The sequence below is a fragment of the Vicugna pacos genome, chromosome 5, assembly GCF_048564905.1.
Source record: "Vicugna pacos chromosome 5, VicPac4, whole genome shotgun sequence".
Lineage (NCBI taxonomy): Eukaryota > Metazoa > Chordata > Mammalia > Artiodactyla > Camelidae > Vicugna > Vicugna pacos.
This window is the reverse complement of record NC_132991.1, coordinates 72,900,603-72,925,104: the sequence shown is the minus strand read 5'-3', so window position 1 is coordinate 72,925,104 and position 24,502 is coordinate 72,900,603. Positions and strand designations below refer to the sequence as shown.

The 24,502-nt window shown below is 39.3% G+C and overlaps 1 protein-coding gene across 12 annotated transcripts in view; it reads right to left on the bottom strand.

The window, feature by feature from the left end:
• The window catches only part of ANKRD44 (ankyrin repeat domain 44), a 290,253-nt gene that overhangs the window by 91,472 nt on the left and 174,279 nt on the right, over window positions 1–24,502 (bottom strand). For 6 of the 12 annotated variants that reach the window (XM_072961553.1, XM_072961554.1, XM_072961548.1 and 3 more), the window contains 6 exons: window positions 22,446–22,588; window positions 21,219–21,431; window positions 12,927–13,005; window positions 10,011–10,125; window positions 1,648–1,730; window positions 409–526 (listed from right to left, as the gene is read on the bottom strand). In XM_072961553.1, the coding sequence (XP_072817654.1) occupies window positions 409–526; window positions 1,648–1,730; window positions 10,011–10,125; window positions 12,927–13,005; window positions 21,219–21,431; window positions 22,446–22,588 (751 nt within the window). Of the gene's footprint in view, window positions 1–408; window positions 527–1,647; window positions 1,731–10,006; window positions 10,126–12,926; window positions 13,006–21,218; window positions 21,432–22,445; window positions 22,589–24,502 lie in introns of those variants that run through there. The other 6 variants (XM_072961555.1, XM_072961557.1, XM_072961550.1 and 3 more) reach the window with 2 other exon arrangements.

Sequence of the window (24,502 nt, the reverse complement as noted above, 5' to 3'; positions counted from 1 at the left end):
AAATGTCTGTAAATGAACTTGAATCATCTCAATCTTGGATTCCCTTGATCATCACCCACCTTCCAGAAACAAAAGTGGGAAAACTTAGGAACAAATCTCAAATTATTTTCATTTGGTGGAGGGGGTACCAAGTAGGTAACTATTTTATAGGCTGAAGACCTAAAGTTTAAAATAAGAAAAAGAAAAAAGAGAGTGGGAGAAGAGAAAAGAGATGGGCTAACAATTTTTCTTTGAAAAAACAAACACACGAGTAATCTGGAAATTCAAGATTGCGATATTTGGTATTGGTAGAAACAGTTCTTACCCATTTTACTAAAGAAGTTGCTTTGATCCACAGACAATGTAAGTCAATTAAGATGAATTAGTAATTAGGCTGTGAGATAACAACTAAAATCGCTAACTACTCACCCTCCTGCAGCAGCAGCATGAAGGCACGTTCTTCCAAATTTATCTGGGGTGTCTATTTCAAAGCCTGCAGACAGCACGTGCTCATTACTAAACAAGGATACTATGCTATACTTTTGTCCTAGTTAAACCACAAGAAACATTGCAGAGACAGAAAAATCAGTTAGTAGAAAAACCAGACCGCAAGCAACTGTAGTCAGAAAGAGGTTGTCATGGAAACGAATGGTAACTGCTCAAGCTTAGCAATTTTATAGGAAGAACCATGAAGTCAAGAAGAATTTATTTTCACATTCAGCCCTGGGTGAACTACAGACCCATCTTTCCATCCCAGGATAGAAATTTATGAAACCAATTTGAGATCAGTAGGGCAGACAGGCAGACAGAACACATGGAGAAAACATGGAAGGCAAAGGGGTAATCTTAGCATGCTGGAAGAGATATTTTCTTAAGTATATGATTAGCTTTCAGTTGGTTTAAGATTTGGGAAACATGCTTTCATGCGGGGATTATTTTTAAACATGCCCAAAGCAGTGAAAGCAGAATCAACCATAGGTAAAGAACTTAAAGGAAAAAAAAAAATGCCTCCGGGATATCTGCTGAATTAATTCGTAAACAATCTTTGCCTTGCAGACCTCTATCACCTTTGAGAGCCAGGAACTTCTTAATACATGGAGGTTGGCAGAAGCAGTGATAAGAAAGATTAGCAAAGCTCCAAACCAGAAAGAATTTCTTGGTTCCAATAGGCCCGCATTAAAAAATAAAAATGAAACCTAGTTGGAGGGGTATCAACCACAGTACTTTTCAGAGCCCATGGAGTGGGATGATAATATGACATTTTTTTCCCATTAAAATGTGGGGGATATGGACTTTTTCCTTTGTTGAAAAATATGAAATTGTACGCTACCAATTTAAGCCTCCAAGATGTTTTCTCCTTCTATGACAAACTTCCTATAAATGATGGCCATCCATGCCTGCCTCTCACCTTGGATTACCCAAGCTTTAACTTGATAAACAGACAAGACTCTCATTCTGGGGCAGGAATCCTGACATTTAAACAGCTTCAATACCACAGACTGCTGGGAGCTGTCACATGCAGTGAGCTGTGGACACAGCTCATTCTGCCAAGTCAGGTGACGGATGACACGAAGCACAGGCAGCCACTCACTCTGACCAGACACCTGAAGCCACATGGCTCATTTACACGACACATTAAGCCTCATCTGCGGTAATGGAGTTACTTACCCGATGACAGTAACTTTCTGCAGCAGTCAGAGTGAGCATTGAGGGCAGCTAAATGTAAGGGGAACATGCTATGAATTCCACACCTAAGGAGGGAAAAAACACAGAGTAGCTCATGGTAACAGATCACAAGATACACACAGAAGGGAGATGACCTTTCTAGAAGTTCTCTGATGAAAACTAAATCCAGGACACCATGCTTAGGGACTCCTGGCTAAAATAATTGTGCAATCATTTCTATCTTAAAATAATAAAATCCTGGACCTAAACCACAATGAAAAAATCCATAACAATACAAATGTGTATTTTTAAGAAAACATTTCATATCAACAGTGACTCTTAGTTTAAAATTAACCGCTTTTTTCTTTCACCTTAGCAGTTTTACGTCTCATTCATTCATTCACTCATTCATTCATCTATTCAACACTTTATAAGCGGCAGATACTATGCTAAGTGCTGGAGACAAGACAAGAAGTTGACAAACTCTCAACTTTGAAAAGCAACCTGTCTTAGTCCTTAAGTTTATAGTTTATTATTGACATTCTGTGCCAAGCACTTTGCTAAGAGTTAATAATGACTATATTATTGAAAATAAAATTTTGGATGAGAATAAAAATTAATGTTTACCCTTGGCAAGTGAAACTTCATCTTCTTAATAGCCTTTTATATTGTACATTAACCCACATAAGAGTAACAGTCAAAAAATAACAATAAAAAATAAAAATGAAAAAATAAAAGAATGATTGGATCCATTCCTCTAATTAATTATTAAAAACATAGTAACAGTCAAAAATAATTAACACTATCTTGCATATATTTCACAAATCTGGAATATTTTCCCTAACAGTAGTACAGACAGAATCTAGAATAGGACTTTTTAGACTGACCCCTGTCATAACACAGGCCCTGGAATGATCCCTTAAAGGACAGGCAGCCTTCTGACGGGAGCGCTTTTTGCCTTCAGAATTAAATCCTCCTCCTCTTGCCCACGACCCTTCCTCAAACAAGGACCCAAAGTCATATGCTGAATTGTAGTTCATAACAAACGTCCTCAGGAAGTTCCTGTGTACTTATAAGCATTTATAATGTTAGTGATCATTTCTCACAACATCCCATTATATATATATTTATATATGTTTCAGGTTTTGTAAGTCTTCTGTGTAACATAAGCATGAGACTATATATATTTGTAACATAAGCATGAGGGTATATATATTTACACCTGCAGCATGAATTACCTAAGTTTCTTTCCTGGCAAAAGTGGCCCGTTTCCAGATTCTATGCTGCACAAAAAAACACATATGACTTGAATTTGTTAACTTCAGATACATGAATTTCACTATCTCAAAAGTTATGATGTGTGTGAGTGTATGAAAGTATATACATATTCACAGATAATTCATGGTATTCAGTGTTCTACAAAATTCGAGTCTGCCAGCAATTAACTACTTCTCCCTTCCCACAAAGACTTCCATTTGTTGGTGTTTTTGTTCAGTCTTCCCTCTGCTCGTTTTCCTTTCCCTATATGGAGATTTCCAACCCAGTGTATGTAATAGCTGGCATCCATCAAGGGAGGCAATTTGCCCGTCTTCCGGGCAGTGTCATGTGGAGGAGAACTGCTTGTAATTGCCTCCCTCACCATCTACGAAAAAATTCTGAAAAGCAATTGCATCAGTGACAACCTTGATGCTCATGAAAAGGAAGAGGGGGATGGGGGATGGGGGAGAAGCTTTTTTATTTATGCTACATTGTCCCTCTTGATGCCAATGAAACATACTAATTTTTTTTGATGAATAATATGTTTCAAAAGCTCTTTACTAAATGGAACTTTAAGTAAATAAGATTTTACCTAACCATTTCATTTGTTTTAGGGAGTTAAGGCAAAAATATATGATTAAATATCTCTGGACATTTGCAAGAAGAAAACAGACAGAATATTTTCTAGGATGGTTTTTGAGTTCCTGTAAGAACATGCCTAAATCAAGGATCAGATTTTTCAAGATTTCTTTGAGTCTTCCTCATTCTTTAAATGTATATTTTTATATATATGCATAAATACATATATACACCAATTATATCTGTAAAAATATAAATATTTTGAAATTTACATGTAGTGTATTATATGTTTTCTACACATATACACATACCTACAAATACACACATATATACACTCAGTATTTGTGATAAATTTTATAAAGATACGTAAAACATGTATCTTCATATTCAATCATACAAGCAAATGAATTAGAGAAAATAGCATCAAACTCTATAAGAAAACAATTAAGAAAAACATAAAAAGTGTAAGAGATAGTTTAACAGCCCCAGTATTATAACATATTCCATAAACTTCATTATTAATACTTCAACCTTACCATTTAAAACCATTGTCTTTAGATAATTTGTCACATTCTATATTAGCTAATCATTTCATATTTTTCCCCAGCGGCTACTTATAAACCTGGGAAGGTAAAGGAAGTAGAACTCTAAAAGACCTAACAAAAATTCTGTTTGATATATATTTGTTTATTCCATAGTTAATAAAAAGTCACTATCTCAACATAGGTTTTGAAAACATATTAATTTAGACTCAAGCACTACTGGCATTTGAACTTGAATACAATGATATGGTTCAAATAGAAAAACTAAATATCAGGCCAAGATTAGAAAGAAAATAAAAGTAGAATTCAGAATCTCCAAATCACTTCAGGAATGACTCGTGCATTTCAAAATAAAATTTCTCCTTTATTGTTATAAAATAATAAGACTGCTTACAAAGGAATGATTGGAAAACCTTTAGAAGGAAAACTAGGATTTGGCCTTCTTAGTTAAGGAAGAAGCACCACCCTTACTGCATCAGGTACACATCCAGGAAGATCAAGAAATAAAGATGTCAGATAACAGTAAACTTAACAATGCATATAAATTACAGGAAAGGGAAGACCAATTCCAGTTAATTTGCTGCATTTATCTGACTAGTCATAAAATTAATGGAACACATTTGTATTAGCTATTTCTAATTTAGCTGTTAGCTGGTGTCTCCTACCCAGTTATTTCAGAATAAATGAGGTCAGAATAAATTGTAGCAAGTCATCAGAGGTGAGGAAAGGGCTTTTGTGCCATTAGAGTATCAGTCCTTTTAAGTTTTCCCTTTGGCATCAGGGGTACATGGCTGTCCCTTTCCACATCGGGTCTTTTCTAGAACTTCTCTTAGGCCATGTGGTTAAGAAAAACACTGTGGTTAAGGTGATGGGGTCAGAATCTTTGGGTTTCAGTCCTAGTTTTGCCATATGCTAGCTATTTGATCTTTGGCAAGTACATAATGGCTCCCTCACCTGGAAAATAAAGATAATAACAGTGTCACTCTTACAGAGCAATTATAAGGCCTAATTGAGAGAATGTACATCAAGTGCTAAGCAGAGCATCTGGCCCACAGTTAAGCCTTCACCGTACATTGAGTGGTATTCTTGCCCTTGGAATTATTAGCTTTGTTGGATAACCACCAGTCTGTGAGTCCTGAAGTTGTACTTCCTGAAAATCAGGAGTGTGATTCCTCAAAAGCCAAGAATGAAGTTATGATTACCTAGCATTTCTGTTAACTTTCCATGTTTCAAAATCCTTTACAATACTTCTCTCTCAACTCTCCCAGAGAAGGTGGGATTGGTTTCATTTGCCCACCAAATGGATGAGACAAAAAAATCTGATAATTTTCAATCATCAAATGATTTTATGACTCTTACTCAACTGATCAAACCAAATCACAAAATAAATTTGTTATTAATTTTATCTATGTCATTCCAAGTATTTAGGACGCATGCCTAAGTTATAGGCATTTGGTATAACTGACAACAACGAGGCCTGGTTACTGCTGTTTGCAACCTACAGACATTTTCAGTGGTTCCTTTGGAATCAAGTCCAAACACTCAAAGTGGCTTACAAGGCCCCTTCTGCATCTGACTGTTACTTTATCTATGTGTATTCTAGAATTTCTGTGAACTTCTGTCATTCCTTCTGGAGGAGCCAGGCTCTGTCCAGCCTTAGGCCTTTGCACATGTGGGTCCCTCCACCTGAGACTCTGATCATTCTCCCCTGCTTCTTGGAGTGTTTCTAAAACCACTCAGTGCATCTCTGGGGGTTGCTGGAAACATCTTTGGGCTTTCAAGAGTTCTCTGTGAGAACTTTTTAATTGTCTTTTCCTTTTGATGACAATCTAAAACAACTGGCATAAAAGCATATTTTAGCTCAGCTGAATGGCCACCTTGCCACCTTACACCTCTGCCAAATTTCAGTCCTCACGTTTGGGTTTAGGATCACACTGGTGCTGCGTAGTACTACTGTAATTGGCAGGGACCGATGAGAAAAGAATAAAGGTGGGCTTAATAGAAAATGAAATGTCTGTACCTAGGGAGGGCCAATGATAATGGAGCACACTGAGCCTTCTGTATACACGAAATCTGGCAGTCATTTGAATCAAAGTCTCTGTGCTGTGTGATGACTCTACAGTCCCGCCATTTTGTTTAAGCCACTGCAAAACTTCCACTCCCACAGTGTGCACTGAAGTCTGAAGATTCAGTACCTTAGCCACTAGGACCAAATTTCCATACAAAACATGAGTTATCACATCCATTACACAGAGAGGCAGCAAGCCTCCTGCCCAGGAGCTGAGTCTCCAGATCCAGAGATAACATTATAATAGAAATAATTTAGCTTGACACTTGGGAATGGAAAGACTTCCAATGACATAACCAATTGCTACTCATCCTACAGGTTAAAATCCCCCTTCCTGGAAGCCCCTGGCCCTGCTATGGTCCAGATATGTTCTCCCGTATTCCAGGGGCACCCGGCAATTATTCACACTTAGCATGCATGATTGTCATTGCTTGTTTAATTCTTGCTCCCACCCCCACAGACTATAAATTCCTTGGCAGGGAGCTCTGTCATCCCAGAACCTGACACAGTGAGTGACACATAACAAGCCATCAACAGATACTTAGTGAACATAAGAATGTCAGAACCAGTTACCTGCAAAACTCCAATACCCCTAATTCTGCTGCAACTGAGGCAGAAAAAACAATGGGAGCATGACTGGTGAGGTGGAAGACAAATTAAAATCCCAGAGACAAGGGCCCCATACCTAACCAAGTTAAAGAAGAAAAAACCCAAGGCCTTTGACACCACCTAAAGTTGCTTGAGCCCTGAGTCACGCTGCAGAAAGTGCTCTCACTTAAAGTTCAGAGAAACAGAAAGAATAACAATGTCCAATCAAGGCCTGAGAACAAGGTGCAAATAAATTCATCAGAAAGTCATGACCATGAAACTTGTCACAGAGAGATCTTCAAAAATACACTGGCCATGTTGTTTATGGATGAAGATGGGTTATTTTCATACAAGATATTTGTTTACTTATTTGCAGAAGGAAAGGCCTATTTCTCTCCTCTTTCATGAGTTATCTTGCATAAATCTCCAAGGAGCACAGGGAACAGCGACTTCCTGGGGGGTCCTTAGCAAATGCAATCTCCCCCAACTCTCCTCCCCCTCATTTTGCTGTTTTCTCCTTAGGTGACTCCCCCCCACACACACACTCTACACATTCAGACACACACAGACACACACCCACAATCACTGCCTTAATGAGCCACTCTTCCTGAAGGGAGCATGTCTTATCCCCAGATACGCTGTGACAAAAGAAAGCAGATGTGGCTCTTTGAGCCTGAGACAATGCTTTCCTCATCAGTGTCCCCAGGACACAGCGCAGTCCCTGGAAGGAAAGGCTACCTGAACAACAATGTCATTCCTAAGGTATTTTTGCCACATGTGTTTGTGTTTGCATAAAATGAAGGTAAAATAATTACAAGGAAGTAGACTTTGTGCTTATTGAGTTAAACGTGTTTTTTTTTTTTTTGTAAGTATTGGGACAGTTTATCTTTATCCCTCAAACAAGTTCAAATGTGAACAAAAGTCAGAAATTCGTAGTTCTTTGGCTAAACCTCCCCAAGTAACCCAGGGCTGAAGGAAAAGTATCATTAAAAATTTTAACACATCACAGGTGAGGTGGGCTTGTGCCTAAATATTTCACTTCTGTTTAATTGACACTGAACATTTTTGACCTCTGGCTCTGGGCAGCCATGATGTGCTTGGGAACTCTAGAACCTGGTAAAAGCCTCCTGAATCCTAGTGCACTGCTCTTTCCAGGAAACTGATCTGCCGCTTTTGATTTGCAACCTCCCCATCAAAAAGGTCCTTTGGCTTGAAGCAGATTCCTTTCTCTTCTGAAAGGAGACAGCCCACTGTTCTTGCTGCTTGTCAGCCTGCCCCTACTCTGCCCGCCCTCAGTCTTGTCCTTAGCCCAAGCCCTCATCTTTTCTTCTCTAGACATTTGCAAGAGGCTGCCAAGTGTTTCTAGTCTGGACCACCTCCAAAACGTCTGGACTGCTATTAGAGTGATCTTTCTTACACACAAATGCGGTCATTAGACACAACCTACCCTACGCCCACTTATAATTCTTTAACAGCTTCCGAATGCCTCAGAATGGAATCCAACTCCGCAGCAAGACACACGAGGTCCTCTGAAATGCGGCTCTTCCTGCCCTTCCACCTCATTTCTTTCCACTCCCCATAATACATTAGATAACCCAGCCGTGGGAATCTGCTTTCAACATATTTACATGTTTGTGCCTTTATAAATACTGTTTCCTCTTCCTGAATGTCCTTCCTTGATTTCTCCCTCTGTCTTTTTTATCTCACACAATTCTGTCCACCTGGCAAACTCCTATCCATCCTTTCTTTTGCTTAAATGTCACCTCCTCTATGGAAGCCAGAGTCAGTGCTTCCTTGGTCCAAACCTCCATGATAACACACCTCATGATGCTGCAGTCTCTGCTCTTGACCTGCTCTCCACCACTAACTGAGGATCCAGATGGCGACTGGAACCCACCACATCTTCCCTGGACCATTTACATTTTGGCCCATTCTCTACCAAGATTTTCAATCCCATTGTGCAACTCTTGACAAATAAATTAGAATTCCTCACGTAACACTGCCCTCCTATTTTTCTTTTCCTAAAGATTGAGTTATTTTTACTCACCAGTTCCTATAACCAAAGCCAAACTCTTTATTTAAGCATTTAAGGCCCTCTTTAATTTGGTTCTACTGCATATATATAATAAAATTATAGTTAGCATTTATTGACAGCTTACTATGTGCAAGGCACTATTCAGAGAGCTTTTAACATGGATTATCTTGTTGAATAACCTGAGCAGATGTATTGATATAACTTACAGTCTCACCGATCTTCACATACACCAGAGAGTTTTACTAGTAATTAACTAGGTACTAGTATTACTCCCATCTTTCCAATGAGGAAATCAAAGCACGGCTGAGCAACAGGCTCAAGGCAAACAGCTCACAGGGGAGGTGGCTTGGCCTGGAGCCCAGCTAGTGCCCAGGACTGCCCGGGCTCCCAACCATGATTCGATACTGCCCCCGGCCTGGCACAGCCCCATCACACACCCTCAACCCCGTCCGGCCCAGCTCTTCCTGGAGCTGTATTTCTTCCTGCTTGCCTCCCTGGCTAGGATGTCAGCCACTCTCTGCTCTACTCACATAATTCTCACCCTTCAAAGCCTACCTACAACTCACCTTCTCCTTGAATACTGTGGCCACTTTTGAGCTCTCTCCTGTCTACACTCAGTGGCGTATACTGTCTACACCAAACATTTTGCCATTAAAGTCCTGTTTCATTGAACTTCATTACATACTGTCTTGCATGGTTCTTTGTCTCAAGTGGGCCTTGGGCCTACAACAAAATTAGGAGCTCCTAGAAGGCACCAATCAGGTAACTTATTTCTGAAATTTCCCATAGCGCCCAGCATGGTGACAGACTCATATACATGCCTTATATCCTTTTGTTGATTGAAGTACAAAATGCAGTCAGGTCCCCGGTTCCTACGTAGCAGATTTACTCAATTGTGCCTTAACCATAGCATTAATATGGGTTATTAATATGCAAAACAGCACCCTGAATAAATTCTGAGTTTGCCCAATTACACTTTATATTTCCTGCTTAATTAACACTAAACATTGGGAAAAAACAGAAGAATATTAAAGAGCAGAGTTAGGAATAAAGTTCATGTTTCCTTAATTAAAGTCACTAGAATAGGCCTCTTTATGATATAGCTAAAAAATAAAATTGGTTCTTCCTGCAACTGTCATTAAAAGTCACTTACTTTAGTTCAAATTTAATTTGTGTTTAGTATAATGGTGCAGATCTACCTTAACCTGGATAAATGAGAACCCTCTGCGGCACGGCAGAATCCTTTGGCAGTGTTCCCACATGTGGCAATTATTCCCCAGTGTTTGCAGTAACCTACTTGGCTGTGTCGGCTCCACTGGTTATTAAGGTGTTAATCAAAAGCTCATGACCGTATCTCGCAGCCACATGGAGGGGAGTGTTGCCATCCTTATCCACACAGTCTATTTCACCTCCTGAAAGAGACATTTTAATACAGAATAGCATAAGGATTCAGATGCTACATTTTATGCTAGTCACTCATGTTGACCAAATGTTGATTTTGTTTCTACTCTGTACACCTCTGCTCTCTGGGACAAGAATGCTTTTTAAGGGGACAAGTCACCGTCTGAAGTAGTGGTGTTATTAAATCTGCATAGAGGGAGGTCTATTAGGAACGCTTTAAAGTAATCTTTCCACATTGCCCTTTTCAAGGATCTAAAATATTACAATTAGAGTCCCTCTATGAATAAACAATGTAATCAAATCCCTCAAAATGTAACTCTGAAGATGCATTCAATTTTCATTTTATTTGCTGAATTAAAGACCTACGTAAACCTTATGCTAAAGCATAAGAACCAACAAGAATAGAGAGATTAGGAAAGGATTTTATGTACTTTTATTATCTAGTTTACAATATGATGAGTAAAAGCATAAACGATAAACTGAAAATAACTGTATTTATTAAAATTATCACCTTAATCACCTGTGGAAACAGCAGTTTCACTTTTTGTTTCATTTTTCCTTCTTTCCCCCCAGATTTTTATTTTACTACATTTCTTTCTTTCTTTCCCTCTTTCCTATGCATATGAAAAGTTATACATATCATATATAACATATGTAAATATAATTAGCCTATTTATTCATTTATTTGAGGAACCATTTAGAAATAAGCTAGACATCATGCTATTTCACCCCTAAGAACAAAGACATTCTCCTACATAACCACAATTCCATCACCATATTCAAGAACTTTAACATTGATACCATAATTTTATGTAATATACAGTGTGTATTTCAGTTTCTCCAACGGTCTCCAAAAATGTGCTTTGGAGCTGTTTTTTTAAAATCCAGGATCCAATCAAAGATTCTGATGGCATCTGGTTGTCATGTCTCTTTTGTTTTCTTTCATCTAAAACAATCCTCCTGACTTTTATGTAAGTATGTATTTATTTATTTTTCTCTCAGATCACTGATACTTTTGGAGAGCAAGGAGTCGTGTAGGATATGCTGCATTCTGGAGTTGTCCAATTATTTCCTCATTATTACAGTCAGGCTAAATATTTTGGCAAGAATACCCCAGAGCTGATATGCACTTTCCATCACATCACAGCACACATGCAAGGTCAACTTAAAAGTCTAGCAAAAATGTCCAGTAAGGCCGGAAGTCTTCAAGTCCACAAGGATGGCTTTTGGACACATCAAAGTAGCCAGCAGCCCCTCCAGACTGTTGGAAGCACACTAGCATGACACAGGGGAGATGGGTCATGGCCTTGGTTCAAAGGAGATGGCTAGTATGGTCTGGCCCACAGGATAGACTGGTAGGAAGGTAATGCTTACAAGGTGAAAAATTGCTTTTTCTCTAATCTGGCAACTAATGCTTGAAATTGCTTGAAGAGGGAACAATGCTTTTTAATGCCACAGAGCTAGGGCCCAGTGATTACATTCACAGTACATTTTTTTAAAAATAGATACCAAATATCTCCAAGTGTTGTTTATTTTTAAAGCTGTGGACATATTTTCTGAAAAACAGTTGAGAAATACAATGGGAGGAGGAAAATGTGCAGAGAAGAGATGCTAGGGTCCCCCCTCACAACCCCTCATTTACTCTGAGCGAAACAAAACAACTAAAGTGGCCCTTTCAATGACGTGAATGTCAAGGGCATACCACGTATTTCAAACTAGAATTACTGAGTGTTGTGCAGTTAGTTTGCACTTACCTGTGTCTGCTCACTGCAAACTTGCTGGGACTTCTTTTCTTCTATAGGTTCACTGAAATGCTTACAAATTTCCTTTGCTTTGCTCCAGATATTTTGCTTCCTATGTATAATTTCCCTGGCTGATCTTCCATCTAAATGTCAAATGACTTTCTGGTTTTATGATTTGAGTGACTGAGACATAACTTAGTACCTCTAACAATTCAGATGTGTGTCATCCAAACTTCTCACAGATGAGAAAAAGATAAGTCTAAAAAAACCGACTAATGCCAGAATTTTGAGAACTAAAAATGTAGTCAACTAAAGATAGTTTAGGAACTGCTGAATTCCCTGGAATGTCAGCATAAAACCTGGACTAAGCCTGTTTTTTTTTAACTGTCTCTAAGACTTGCTACAGTCAAGGTCAGTCCACTCACAGAGTCTGGCCATGGCTCTCTAATAGTAAGGTGAACCATGCTATGAAGACACTCCCTTGTACTTTGGCTGCAGAGACAACCCAATGGTTCAAACACACCTTCATTGTAAGCCTCGAAAATTACTAGATTATGTGACTTTCCAAGGTCTCTATCAAGCCTGTGAGTTTAAGATCCTGCATGTCACGTGTGTAGCTGCTTTTCCTCTGAGTCACCTCATTTTTCTTACCTTTGCCCAAGTAGCTCGACGAGTTTTAACTTCTGGAACTATGGTGATTTCAAAGATTTAAAAATAATTCAAATTTGCTGCTAGAAAATGTCTGATACTTATTTTCATTAGTTTCAGAGTAAAAATAGTAGGATCTTAAGCCTATATAGGTGTATCATTTCCAGTTTCAAAACACATGTTCTTTGACTGACTAGGACTTGACTGTGAAATTAGTGGCTCTCCATTCTCACTCCTAAGCTGGATGGTGATGATGTGTCTGATAAAGAGCTTTTAGCAAAGTTCATCAAAGGATGGTATAACTCCAAGTTTAACAGACTCTAAAACAGGGCATCATATTTCATGTTCGGATGACTGACGGCCAAACTCAGTCACCCCAGGAAACTGTTCAAAGGATGGCACTGTGGAAGAATCTCTCTTACCATTCTGAATGAGGGTTTGTGACCGTGTGAACCTTCCATGGACAGCTGTCATGTGCAGTGGACTTTTACCATCTTTACTCTAAAAAATGAGAGAGAGAGAGAGAAACGAAAAGGGCCAATGACGTCAATCTGAAACATTCCTATGGTCATAGCCAGTAATGCTCAGTAAAGTGTGTGTGATATCTCAAGTTACCACATAACATCACATGTCAAAGAAGCTTTGAGAAGTGGAAATTATTCTAAAGAAGAAATGCAAACTTTTTAGTGACACTGATAATTTTTAAACCACGCTGGTTTAAACTGAGAAAGTTATCTAAAACATCTTTTCATCTCCTGTGATCTACTGATGAAGGTTTCCCTCAAGGTGTTTTTTTAAACTTTTGTCTATAAGACATGAGAAAAGGCAAATGATGTGTTAACTTGCTGGCCCTGTTTGACCTGAAGATGACTAAACTGCTATAAATCACTGCAATTCTCAAAACTGACCTGAAATCTTCCACCATTCCCTACATTCTAATTCCACACAAAAACCCACTTTCAATTATTCTGAAAGAGAAACGGTTGTTCCACTTAACTCGCTAGAAATCATAGGATTAAGATATGCAATGGTTTAGCAAATTGACATTTTAATGATCACTCGGAAATATGTGCTGAATTTATATACCTCTTTATCATTCAAGATATAAATGATGAAATTCTCTGATATAGATTAAGCTAAAACATGGAAAATGCACAGAATCTATGTACTAGTCATCATTATACCAAATACCAGAGTCCTACATATTTAATTAAGAAATGGCCATTTACACTACAGAATTTCTTCTAAAAATAGCAATACCTAAACGAAAATATTATTTTTATTTTAGACCCAAAGTATCCCCCATAAAGAGAATGTATTATGTATTCTTTCATTCAGGCATTATTTTAAAAAAGAAAAGAAAGAAATTTACATAACCATTATTTATCTAAGTCTCAGAAGAAACACTTTCCTAAGCCTGAGGTTAAAATATGAAATTTCAAAACCACAAATTCACTTTTGTGATGAAACTCATATACCTGTGCTTTAAAATGATTCTTTTAAAAACTCTACAGTGGTGGGGAGGGTACAGCTCAAGCTTAGCATGTGCAAGGTCCTGGGTTCAATCCCTAGTACCTCCTCCAAAAATAAGTAAACAGTCCTAATTACCTCCCCACACCCCCGCAAAGAACCCTAAACAAACAAACAAACGAAAACAACTCTACAATGGAAAACAAATAATCTTAAGTAAGTATCTCTCAGAGTGAACCACAGATCACCTGTGTCTGAATCACTCGGGGTTTTTCTTAGAAGTGTGAACTCTGTGCCCTTACCCAGACCTACCAAGTCAGAACTTACGTAAAGGAATCCCCATGTCTAATTTTCCCAGCACACTAAAGTTTAGGAGCCATTGCTTTTGACTGTGGGCTGGAATAGCTTATAAAACGGCAAGGTTTAACAGAAGAATTTGTATTATATCCTATAAGTCTATTCCTTAGAAAGGAAGAAAGGACTTACGCACAATCTGTGCCAAGGGACGGGTTAGTCAAAGTGGTAACTGCCTTTTGATTGAAATTAATAATCATTATAGTGAAAGGTTCTCAGGTCGATGGGGAAAAAAAAAGAAATAGGATCTTCTTCTCCATCTTAATCTTATAGGATTATAAAATGAATTAAAGAAGATTGAGAAAGGAAAGGGAGATGAAAGTAAGCCTGAAACTTTACTGAAATGATATTTTTTTAGGGAAAAGAAGCAGCAATCAAGAAAATGAGGACAGAAAGCCATTGCTGCCAATAAGACACACAAGGGAGGAGAACTCCTAAAAGCTATCTGATTCCAGAGCCTGGGCCTCAGCTGGCAGAAATGCAGGCAATTTTGAAAGGGCTAAAAAGTCTGGGAATCACTTACAAATAAGGATTTAAAACATACTGCCTTCAACAAAAATGTGAAGACAGTCCTAGACTCCTAAGGAGAGAGAAAAGAGAAAGTGCAGAGCTGACATTAATTTGTCCCTAGGTGGTGCTATTTCTTTAAATTTTGCTCCAATATTTTCTCTTAAATTTAATATGAAAACATAACTAATTAGCATTTAGTTAAATACATACAAGGCCGTAAACATTACAGTGTTTAGACAATATCTTTATAAATATTTAACTAAGCATGCCTAGAAAAGAGCTGAATGACTAGGAGAAACCACCAACCTGGTGGTCACTACCTAAAATTACAGCCAGGGAGCCAAAGCAGAAGTCACTGGTTTCTACAGTGCATAGTTTACAAAGCCAGTCCCATTTCAGGGAAGCAAACACCATACCCTTTTTCTTCCTTGGAGTGAGTGTGCCTTTGGTAAAGGGACACACAGAGATGACCAAGGGTAGGTAAAGTGAAAAGGATGGCTATGTGGTCAGTGGGTGATACTTGCTTCAGCTCTGCCCTTGCAGATCTTTGCCTGAGTTCATCTACCACTGAGGCCAGGCCTTAGCTGATTTTTTTTTCTTAATAGGGATATGGGTAGCAGGAGGCTGGGGAAGTGGGGACAGGAAGCATTAAGAGTATCATGGGAGTCATTTTGGGGCAGCTTTGTTTATATGGTATGAATGTAAAGGGAATTCACTGTTTCAAAAAGCCACTGAAAACCAGTGAAGGTCAAAAGACTAGTCCTTTTTTTTTTAAGCCTTTACAAGTGAGAATATTCAGGTTGAGACCGGGGATCCTACTGATCCACCTCTTCATTATCTGCCTGAGAAATTTTTCACACAGTGGGGACTGGCCATTGCTGCTGCTGTTCCTAGAATGTCTGACAGATACAAAACATTCCTTGAATTCTCATAGGAGAAGAAATGTTCAATTCTCCACTTATTCAAAGCTTTGCTTTTAGAAAAAAATGTTTCTTCATTTCTAGTCTCCTTCCAAATTCTAGGTGCATCTTCCCATCAGATTTGGGGCTCAGAAAATTTTGTTATTTTGAGACTTTGTTTAATGAAACAAGAAGTTCTTCTATTGACTTGACTTCTGGTTCAGCCATAAGTCATGGAGGAAAACTAATGAGGATTAAGAATATTTTATGACAAATATCAGAAACTCTTTGTAGGCAGAATTCTCCATTGTCCAAGGAAGATTAATCCTTGTACTAATGGAGTGTTTTAAATTTCCTGACCACCTTTCTCCTTAGAAATTCATTCATTCTTTTCTTCTACTTCTAATGCCTTCTGTCCTCATCCTCCCACAAACCTTCTCTCAACTTGGTTGCTCTCCAGGAGCACAGTCACTCCCCAGGAACCTGAAGGCATTGTGTTCTCTGTGGCATGGTGCCCCCTGGCGTCACGCAGCTCAGTGGCCCTGGCAGAGGGCAATAAAGCCCCTAGAGGATAGCACTAAGGCCAGCTGGGGGAGGGGCATCAGATATAGTCAGAAACCCAAAAAAGCTTCCTAATTCAATGGGAGAGCAATCTAAATACCCTGTTTTGCAAAAGCCATACATAGTCCAATTTTTTTTTAATGGTTCTAAAGGCTGGAGATGGTATGTGGTTTGCTCAGACGCCCCTGCTTTCTTCACTTCCTCTCCTAAGTTCCAAGGGCCATGTTGCTAATACTGCTTATGCTTACCTATTCCAGTTTCATCTTCAACCTCGGCAATGCAATTACAGAGCATCAGTTGGTCCTAGTACACAGAAAGAAGGGAGCTGGTCCACCTCAGTAAACGTGTGACGGGTTTCAGCTCCAGTCTCTGAGAGCTAAGTGGTCTAAGTGATCTAAGGGCCCACCGACAGAAAAGAACTGAGACCGTGGGCAGGCAGAATGTTCGTGACCAGAAGGTAGGCAACCTGGCAATGGTCATTTCTGAATCTATTTTTCTAAGTCCTACCCAGTATGGCCATGTGTTTACTGTCTTCTTTAATGCTTAGTTTGAGTGCTTCCCCAAAAAGCCTTGAGATGCTACAGAAATTACAATATGGTCTCAAATGGAGAAGAGAAATTATTCATATTTTCTCATGTTCTTCCTACTTGCAAAGTAAAAGTAAACCCTCAACAGATTATTGTATAAAGTACTGTGCCTCTATTATTTCATAAGAATTAAGGGAGGAGGGTATAGCTCAGTGGTAGAGTGTGTGCTTAGTATGCATGAGGTCCTGGGTTCAATCCCCCATACTTCCATTAAAATAAATAAATAAACCTAATTACGTCCCCTGGCCCTGCCCAATAAAATAAAATAAATAAATAATTTTTTAAAAAATTAAACTTTGTGGTATCACAATATTAAAAGCCAAAGACAGGAAAAAGTCAATCTAAGCAAAATGAGGGACTGCAAAATGCATGCAGGACACACTTCCTTCCTCCCCTCTCCATCACCCTGCAATTGCTCATGAAGACATCACTTGTAGAGTTTTGTGAGGACAGGAAAACAAAATGAACATGTGGGTAGGTATTGGCTACCTTTCAATATGCTGTCTTCTTCAAACTTTTGAAAATATAAACAAATACAAATTGCCTTATGATCTACAAACACTTTCACAATCCAAGGGCAATGTGATACAGAGAGATAACAGCCTCCGGTCAGACTGAATGGCTCCACAGAAATGTCAGATGATCCTGCATCTAGAGTGGAATAACCAGGAGGATTCAAGGGAGTCAGGAAACCGGAGGATGCAGACAGCGTAGATGAAGGCTGACTGAGGGAGAAGGCTACATTTGATTCAAAAATCCCATTTACACAAATGAGATAATACCTAAACCCAAGTCTCAGATTTTTTTAAGTGCTGCTTCTTATACTCTATTAATAATTGGTAGTCTATAGGGAAAAAATAAATATCAAAATTAAGAAGCTATGCTTTCCATGTCCATGTTGAGGAGAGAAGAAAAGGCTGCCATAAACCAAGGCACCATAGGTAGTTGAAGCCCCTTATCCAATCTGAACTGACCACTAGCCAGTTACCTGGGAGAAGCAGGTAGGTGTGCCAGGAAGTGGTCTTCTAGCCTCGGTATCAGGCACACTGAAAGCACCCATTGGCATGTTTCACAGAGGTAATGGAGAGCATCAGACAACCCCACGAGTTACTGAAGTGGAGGCTAGTGAGGAGATCTACTTTAACTTTAATAATTTTCCTTCCTTTGGAGGATCCACAGGATGTCCCCCAGACACCAGGATGGCAGGAGAAGTGTCACAAGTCTTGGGGACACTGGAGGTTTGGCCACCTGCTAGCCTCCTGCCCTCTCACCACCATCCTCTGACTTTAACCCCACTTGCTGGCTCTTTTCCTATCTTGGTCTCTTTGATGCTCCCAAAGATCTTTGTCTTACATCTATTAGCACCTTGGATGGGGTCCCCTTACAAGACCTAGAACTCTGAAATTCTCTTCACCTAGTCTACTTTTTCATTTCTGCCTGCTTTCTACCTTCATGAAGACACTACATCCCCTCTTTCCTTCTTATCTTCTCAAACTCTTCTTTTTTCATCCCTTTCTCTGGCTCATCTGCCTCCTCCTGATTCTAAGAGTCAGGGGTTACTGGATGAAGAGGCCTCCATCCCCCTCTCCACTCATACTATGATGGGCTCTCTCCACGGGTGATCTCATCCTTTTCTCCCCATCAATCACCTCTATGTGAATGAAGAAAGCTCAATTTTTTCCTCTATCCTACTGCTCTCCCATGATAGAGAATCATATCTTCCACTCTTGGTTTTCTCAGACTGGCTGTATCAAAGAGTCAAAATTAGCTTCTCAAGAACTAAACTCACCAGTTTTACCTCCTAAGCCTACTCTTTCTCCTGACATCCCTCTAAATAAAAATAATCACTTATCGAGTACATACCAAATGGCAGGCATGGTCCTAAGTAATTTATGTGAGATGACTTGTTTAATGAATTGTTTCATGAAGAAGATACTATTGTTTCCCTAATTTTACAGATAAACAAACGGAGACAAACAGGTTGTTTATGGTTCTATAATTACTAAAAGCAGGAGCTAGAATTCGAATCTATTCAGTCTAGCCCAGGACTGAACACTGAATCACTATGCTGCACAACCTCTCCTTAGCTAGATTTCTGTTCTTATACTTGTCTTCAACTCCTCCATCTCTTGTCCTACCAACTCCCATTGATTTTCTCTGCGAAGCCGCTCCTCTTGTTGGCTGTCCCCATCCCTCTGTCCTCATTACCTTTTATCTAGGCCAGTTTCATTGACTTCTGATTTTCTTCTACTTGTCCCCTCCCTAGATCTACTATATTTGAATTTTCTTTTTATAAAAATGAAAAATAGGGTTTTTTGGATATAAAATATATTTTTGGATTATATATTTTGGATATAAAAATAATACATATTCATTGCATCGAAATTAAAAGATTAAAACAAATATATTGAAAAGAAACTAAAAACCCAAATCATAATTTTGCTCTCTGGAATAATAACTCTTGCTAGGATATTGATAGATATTCCAGATATTTTTCTCTTTCTATGCACATACATAGACACATATCTTTTAAAAAGATCATATCTACTTGTTGCATTTTAATTTTTATTTTATTACATTGGATATTATTAGTCTTTTTGATATTTCCCCATCTTAAAAGCAAATATCAATGTATTTGTGTTATAAAAGTATTAGTCTGCATTACTCTAATGACTAGTGACACTGAATGTTCTTTCATAGGTTTAATGGGTATTATAGCCTCTCTCTTGTGATCCACCTTTGCCTATATTATCTAGTAAATTATTAGACTTACTGATTTTTATGAGCTCTTTTTATATTAAATATATTAACTTTTCACTTACCATGTATATTGCAGAAAAACTTCCCTGAGGTATTCCTTTTTTAACTTCATGGTAAGGTTTTTGGTTTTCTTCCTTTTTTGTTATTTTGTTTTGTTATATAAAAGTTTCAAGTTTTTGTGTAGTCATATATACATTTTTTTCCTTTATGTTTTCTGTCTCTGGCACTCTGTGGCCAGATTACTGTTTCTAATGTTCAGTTCTGCTCATGTGGCCTCTGTAATGATTAGCAGCCCCCACGGCCTATGGAAGCCCAAACTCCTTAACCACCTTTCTCCTTAGAAATTCACATTTCAGCTTGTTCCTGGCTCCTTTCTTTCATATAATTTATACTCCATCCAATCATAATGAATTGCTACTCTGCAAATTTGTCCCATTATTCCCCCACTATTATAAATTATAAGAAAAAATGTAAAAGGATTTTAATAGTGAATAGAGAAGGTCATTAAACTAGATTGCTCCAATAGTCTTGAAATTAAATCTTGGAAATAACAATTTTTCAAAAGCAGAGACAGAATACACTGGGACCCTGCTTTGGGATTCCTGTGTGCTTGGGAAAAGGAAGCTGAGGCTGACTACAAGGTCACTTGCTGTAGGTCAGCATATTCTGCTACAATCTAAATGCATCCGAGTGATGTAACCTGGATCATGAAGGCTACCGGCAGCAGTTCTGCTGGTTATCTGTTACAGTGAGCTGACTAGTTATCTAAAGTTTATCTGTCAAGACCTCTCAACCCCTTTGCTTGCGCCATTCTTTCGCTCTCAAATTCCTCTATCCCTCTTCATCACAACTGAGAGCAATCTTCCAAGTTTCAACTTCAAAGCAATCTGTATTTTTGATGCCCAAGCAAAATGCAAGTCAACACTTGCTTCTCACAGTTTGTGGCACTTTATTAACCTCTGGTGCCACACATCACATTCTCTCCTGCCTCATGATTATCTGAGTACATTATCTCTTTACCATACTGCAGATTCCTTGAGGGCACCGAGGAGTACACACCCAGTCCCAAACATAGGACATTAGCTAATCCTTAGTAAGCTTGCTGAATGAAGGAATCACCATTAAAAACGGGTTAGTATCATATTGAAGCCACTCCCTGGGGTTTTCCACAGGAAGGCATCTGAGAAACTCCTCAGGGGGCCATGTGGGTTGGGAACAGATCTGAGATCAGTAGATTAGGCTTCCTTCTCACTCTCAGTAGCTCTGCCCTATCAACTCCACATTCACCTCTGTATTAGAATCTGGGCCAAGTCAACATCCCTGAGACATAGTATTTGCTCTGGTACATTCACTAAGCTACCAAGGGCACGTGGCTAGAACCTCAGTGCAGTCCAGCGGTACCACCACTCCTGCAGAAGTTTCCACAGCATGCTAGTATAGGATAAGGCTGTGAGAGTCAGGATGCTCAGAGTCACAACTCACTAAAACAGGGTGTAATTTACAGCAGCTGATTCTGCTCAAAGGCTCAACACAAAGGTATTTAATAGTGAGAGAGAGACTGAGAGGGTCATACCTGGATATTAACATCTGCCCCATTGTTCACTAACAGTTCAAGACACAAAGCACCGTGTGTGGAGGCAGCAGCAAAATGCAACGGGGTGAACCCGCTGTTGTTGGGCTGGTTCACATTAGCACCGTAGTCGGTCAGCTCGTTGACTACAGCATCCTGCCCGTTGTAGCAGGCCAGGTGGAGGGCCGTGTTCCCGTAGACGTTGATTTCATCGATCTGCGAATGAGTCCAACACAGGCGATTAAAATCACCAGAGCTAATTTACTCCATTTCCCACCAAGAGCCTAATGGCTGCGCCGGAGAAAGGAAATATCCATCGTCAACGAGATCATTCCGAGCTTACTCTTGCCCCAGCGTGGTCGTCCCAGGAAGGCTTGCTGCCCAGATGTCAAAGTGACAAAAAGCAAACTGGGAGGAAGACTTAGAGTTTTCAACTTGTGGGAAGATATTTTTCAGCCAGGGAAGGGATAAGAAGTGAAAGGCAAAGCTGCTTCAAAACTCCAGAGGAGAACTGAATCCGGGGAGCACAAAAAGAGCTGGAAATTCAACAGAGAACAGACAAGGAGAGGGTGGGAGATGGTCAGGGAGGTGCTGTGGGGCCTGAGCCCTCACAGGGTACATTCTAGTGGCCAGCTGTGGCTCTGCCTTGGGTATTCAGCCCTCGGCTCCCTCCTGCTTTCCTGGACCTGCCCCGACTCCGGGGTTTCACCATCACCATCTCAGTATTGCAGCTCGGTTTTCCTTTGCTTCAGGACAGCCACACCGCTGCTTCGGTTCTTCTGCAGAAGGAGAACGCGGTGGGGCCAACTTCTCCAGCTCAGCATGTTTGTCCCTGCTGTTCATTCATGCATTTCTGCTTGCAAACCATGACTTCGAAGGCTAGATTCTGAAGGCAGGATGAGGAACCCAAGCCAGTCTTTTAAAAGTGACTGGTCGATGTGTATCATATATCATATATGTTTAAATATTTTTCTATCTCCATTGATAGAGAAAGTTAGTCTCTTTCTGGTTTTCTACTGCTTAGCATATGCCCCCATTGCCCTTCATCAGTTGCCCATGCAAACTCCAAAACATAGGATGCTCAAAAATGAGGGGTTTTTTCTCCTCTTGAGTTAAAATGCAAAGATTTAACTTCAGAATAACAGAAAACCCACAAACACGCAGGGTTCATTTCAGAACAACAGAAAATCCACAAATACAGCCTGAAATGATGCCTGAATCACAGCTCACCTCCACCCCCAGATTCAGGAGATGTTTGACCACGTTGATCTGCCCGTTGGAGGCTGCGGCGTGCAGAGGGGTGTAGCCTTTCTTATCCTTACATGTCACTTCTGCACCGTGGTTAACGAGCAACGCCACAACGTCCAGGTGGCCTTTACAAACAAAGCAGTGGGAAACATCATTAATCTTTATTGGACAATTTGACGACTCATTCCACCTAAATTATCACTATTAGCTTTTGCTACCACCAGCATTTTGCTAAGTTATTTATAAAAAGCTGGTTCATGGCAAATGTTCAACAAATATTTAATGAGTACTTACTGTGTGTCAGGTATCATGGGGAGAGAAAGATGGTTCTTATGTGAGCCTTCTCTATAAGGAGATGTATGCCTGTTCACAAATAATGATTAGGTCCTCCCAGAGCCTGAGGGGAGGGTATAGCTCAGTGGCAGAGTATGTGCTTAGCATGCACAAGGTCCTGGGTTCAACCCCCAGTACCTCCATTAAAGATAAATAAATAAAAACTTAGTTACCTCCCCCACAAAATTAATTAATAAATAAATAGAACCAGAGCCTGAAAAAAAATTGTTAAAATGAACAATGCTTTTGAAATCAATTGCCATCCCTCACTGAAAAGTCTAACAATGACAAATTGGTTGAGAAAAACTAAAGAAAGAAAACAAATTAATCAGAATGACCCTGGATTACTGTTAAATCATATGAAACTGCTGCTGTTTGATCTTTTTTTGACTTACAAAAATGGCAATTTCATATGTTTCAATTTCCACGTGTTCTCATGAATTACTGGCTAAACAGAAAACTCTTCTGTTGGCATATTTTTGAGAATATTTTCTTTTGTCTTCTATCTCACTACATATACTATGATAAGTGTATTTGACCTTTATCTCATGACTAAAGACTGTTCAATACTTCAGGACCATTGTGCTCAACATGGCTGATAACTGAAGGGCAGAAGATGAGAAGCGAATGAAGGACCTAAAGTGTGTGTGTGTGTAGTTTTATGAAGACTTATATATAGAAAAAACTATTCTGAATTACTAGCAGTGCTATCTTAAGCTATTTGTCCTGGTTTGGTCCTTTAGTCCCTAAAAATAGTCATTTGTTTTCCTATTTGTATCCTGATGACACACAAAAATATAACATTACTTCTTTAAAGCAGTTCGACACAAATATTTTAGCTAAACACCAGCACAGAACAAACATGATGCCCCGGGTTCTCTGAGCCCCAGCGCACACCAGCTTGGTGTGTGCTCTGCCTAAATGTCCATCCGGCAAGTGTTTGCTGGCTCCAGTCCTGCAGGTGCCGTGCACACACCCAACCCGCTACAACCAACTCAAACGGCCATGTCACCTTTTAAAAAATGATAATGCTTGCAAAATCTTAAGATTCTGTTTTTTTAATCCCAAGGATTCACTCAGCCCCATCTATAACTTATATCATCCCTGCCCCAACTCACTCTCTTTTTCTCTCCATGATTAACATTACTGTTTTTATGATGAAAGATCTGTATGCTGGTTTAAAAGGATTCAAAAAAGGCAAAGAGGTGTTAAAAGGAAATCAAAATCATCTATCACTACCAATACCTTGAAATAATCAGTTAACAGTTCCGAGCATAATACATCCCAGATTGTTTTTATTTTATAGGTTTTCTTTGCAAAAAAATGAGGACTGTATTGTGTTGTGATCTGCTTTCACTTACCATATCAGAGAATCTTTCTGTGTTAAAAGGATACTAATGACAGCATCACTGTGGTTACTGGATAGTGTCCCACTGTGTAGCTCTACCATCATTTACCAGCACAATCTCCTGTGTTGTGATGGGCATTCAGGTTGGTCATAACTTGGTGGTGATAGAATCCTGTCTGCTTTTCTAATTGCAGGATGTTCTCCAATTAGAAACACAAAGGAAGGATCTGAGTGCTTCACTTCCCAAAAGTCTACACTGAGAAGAGACTCTAGGAGGGCTCCCATAGGTCAATGGTATTTATGCCAACGAAAGTGAAAAGGAAAAGCGTAGGAACGTAATGTCTTCCTTCGTCTCCCG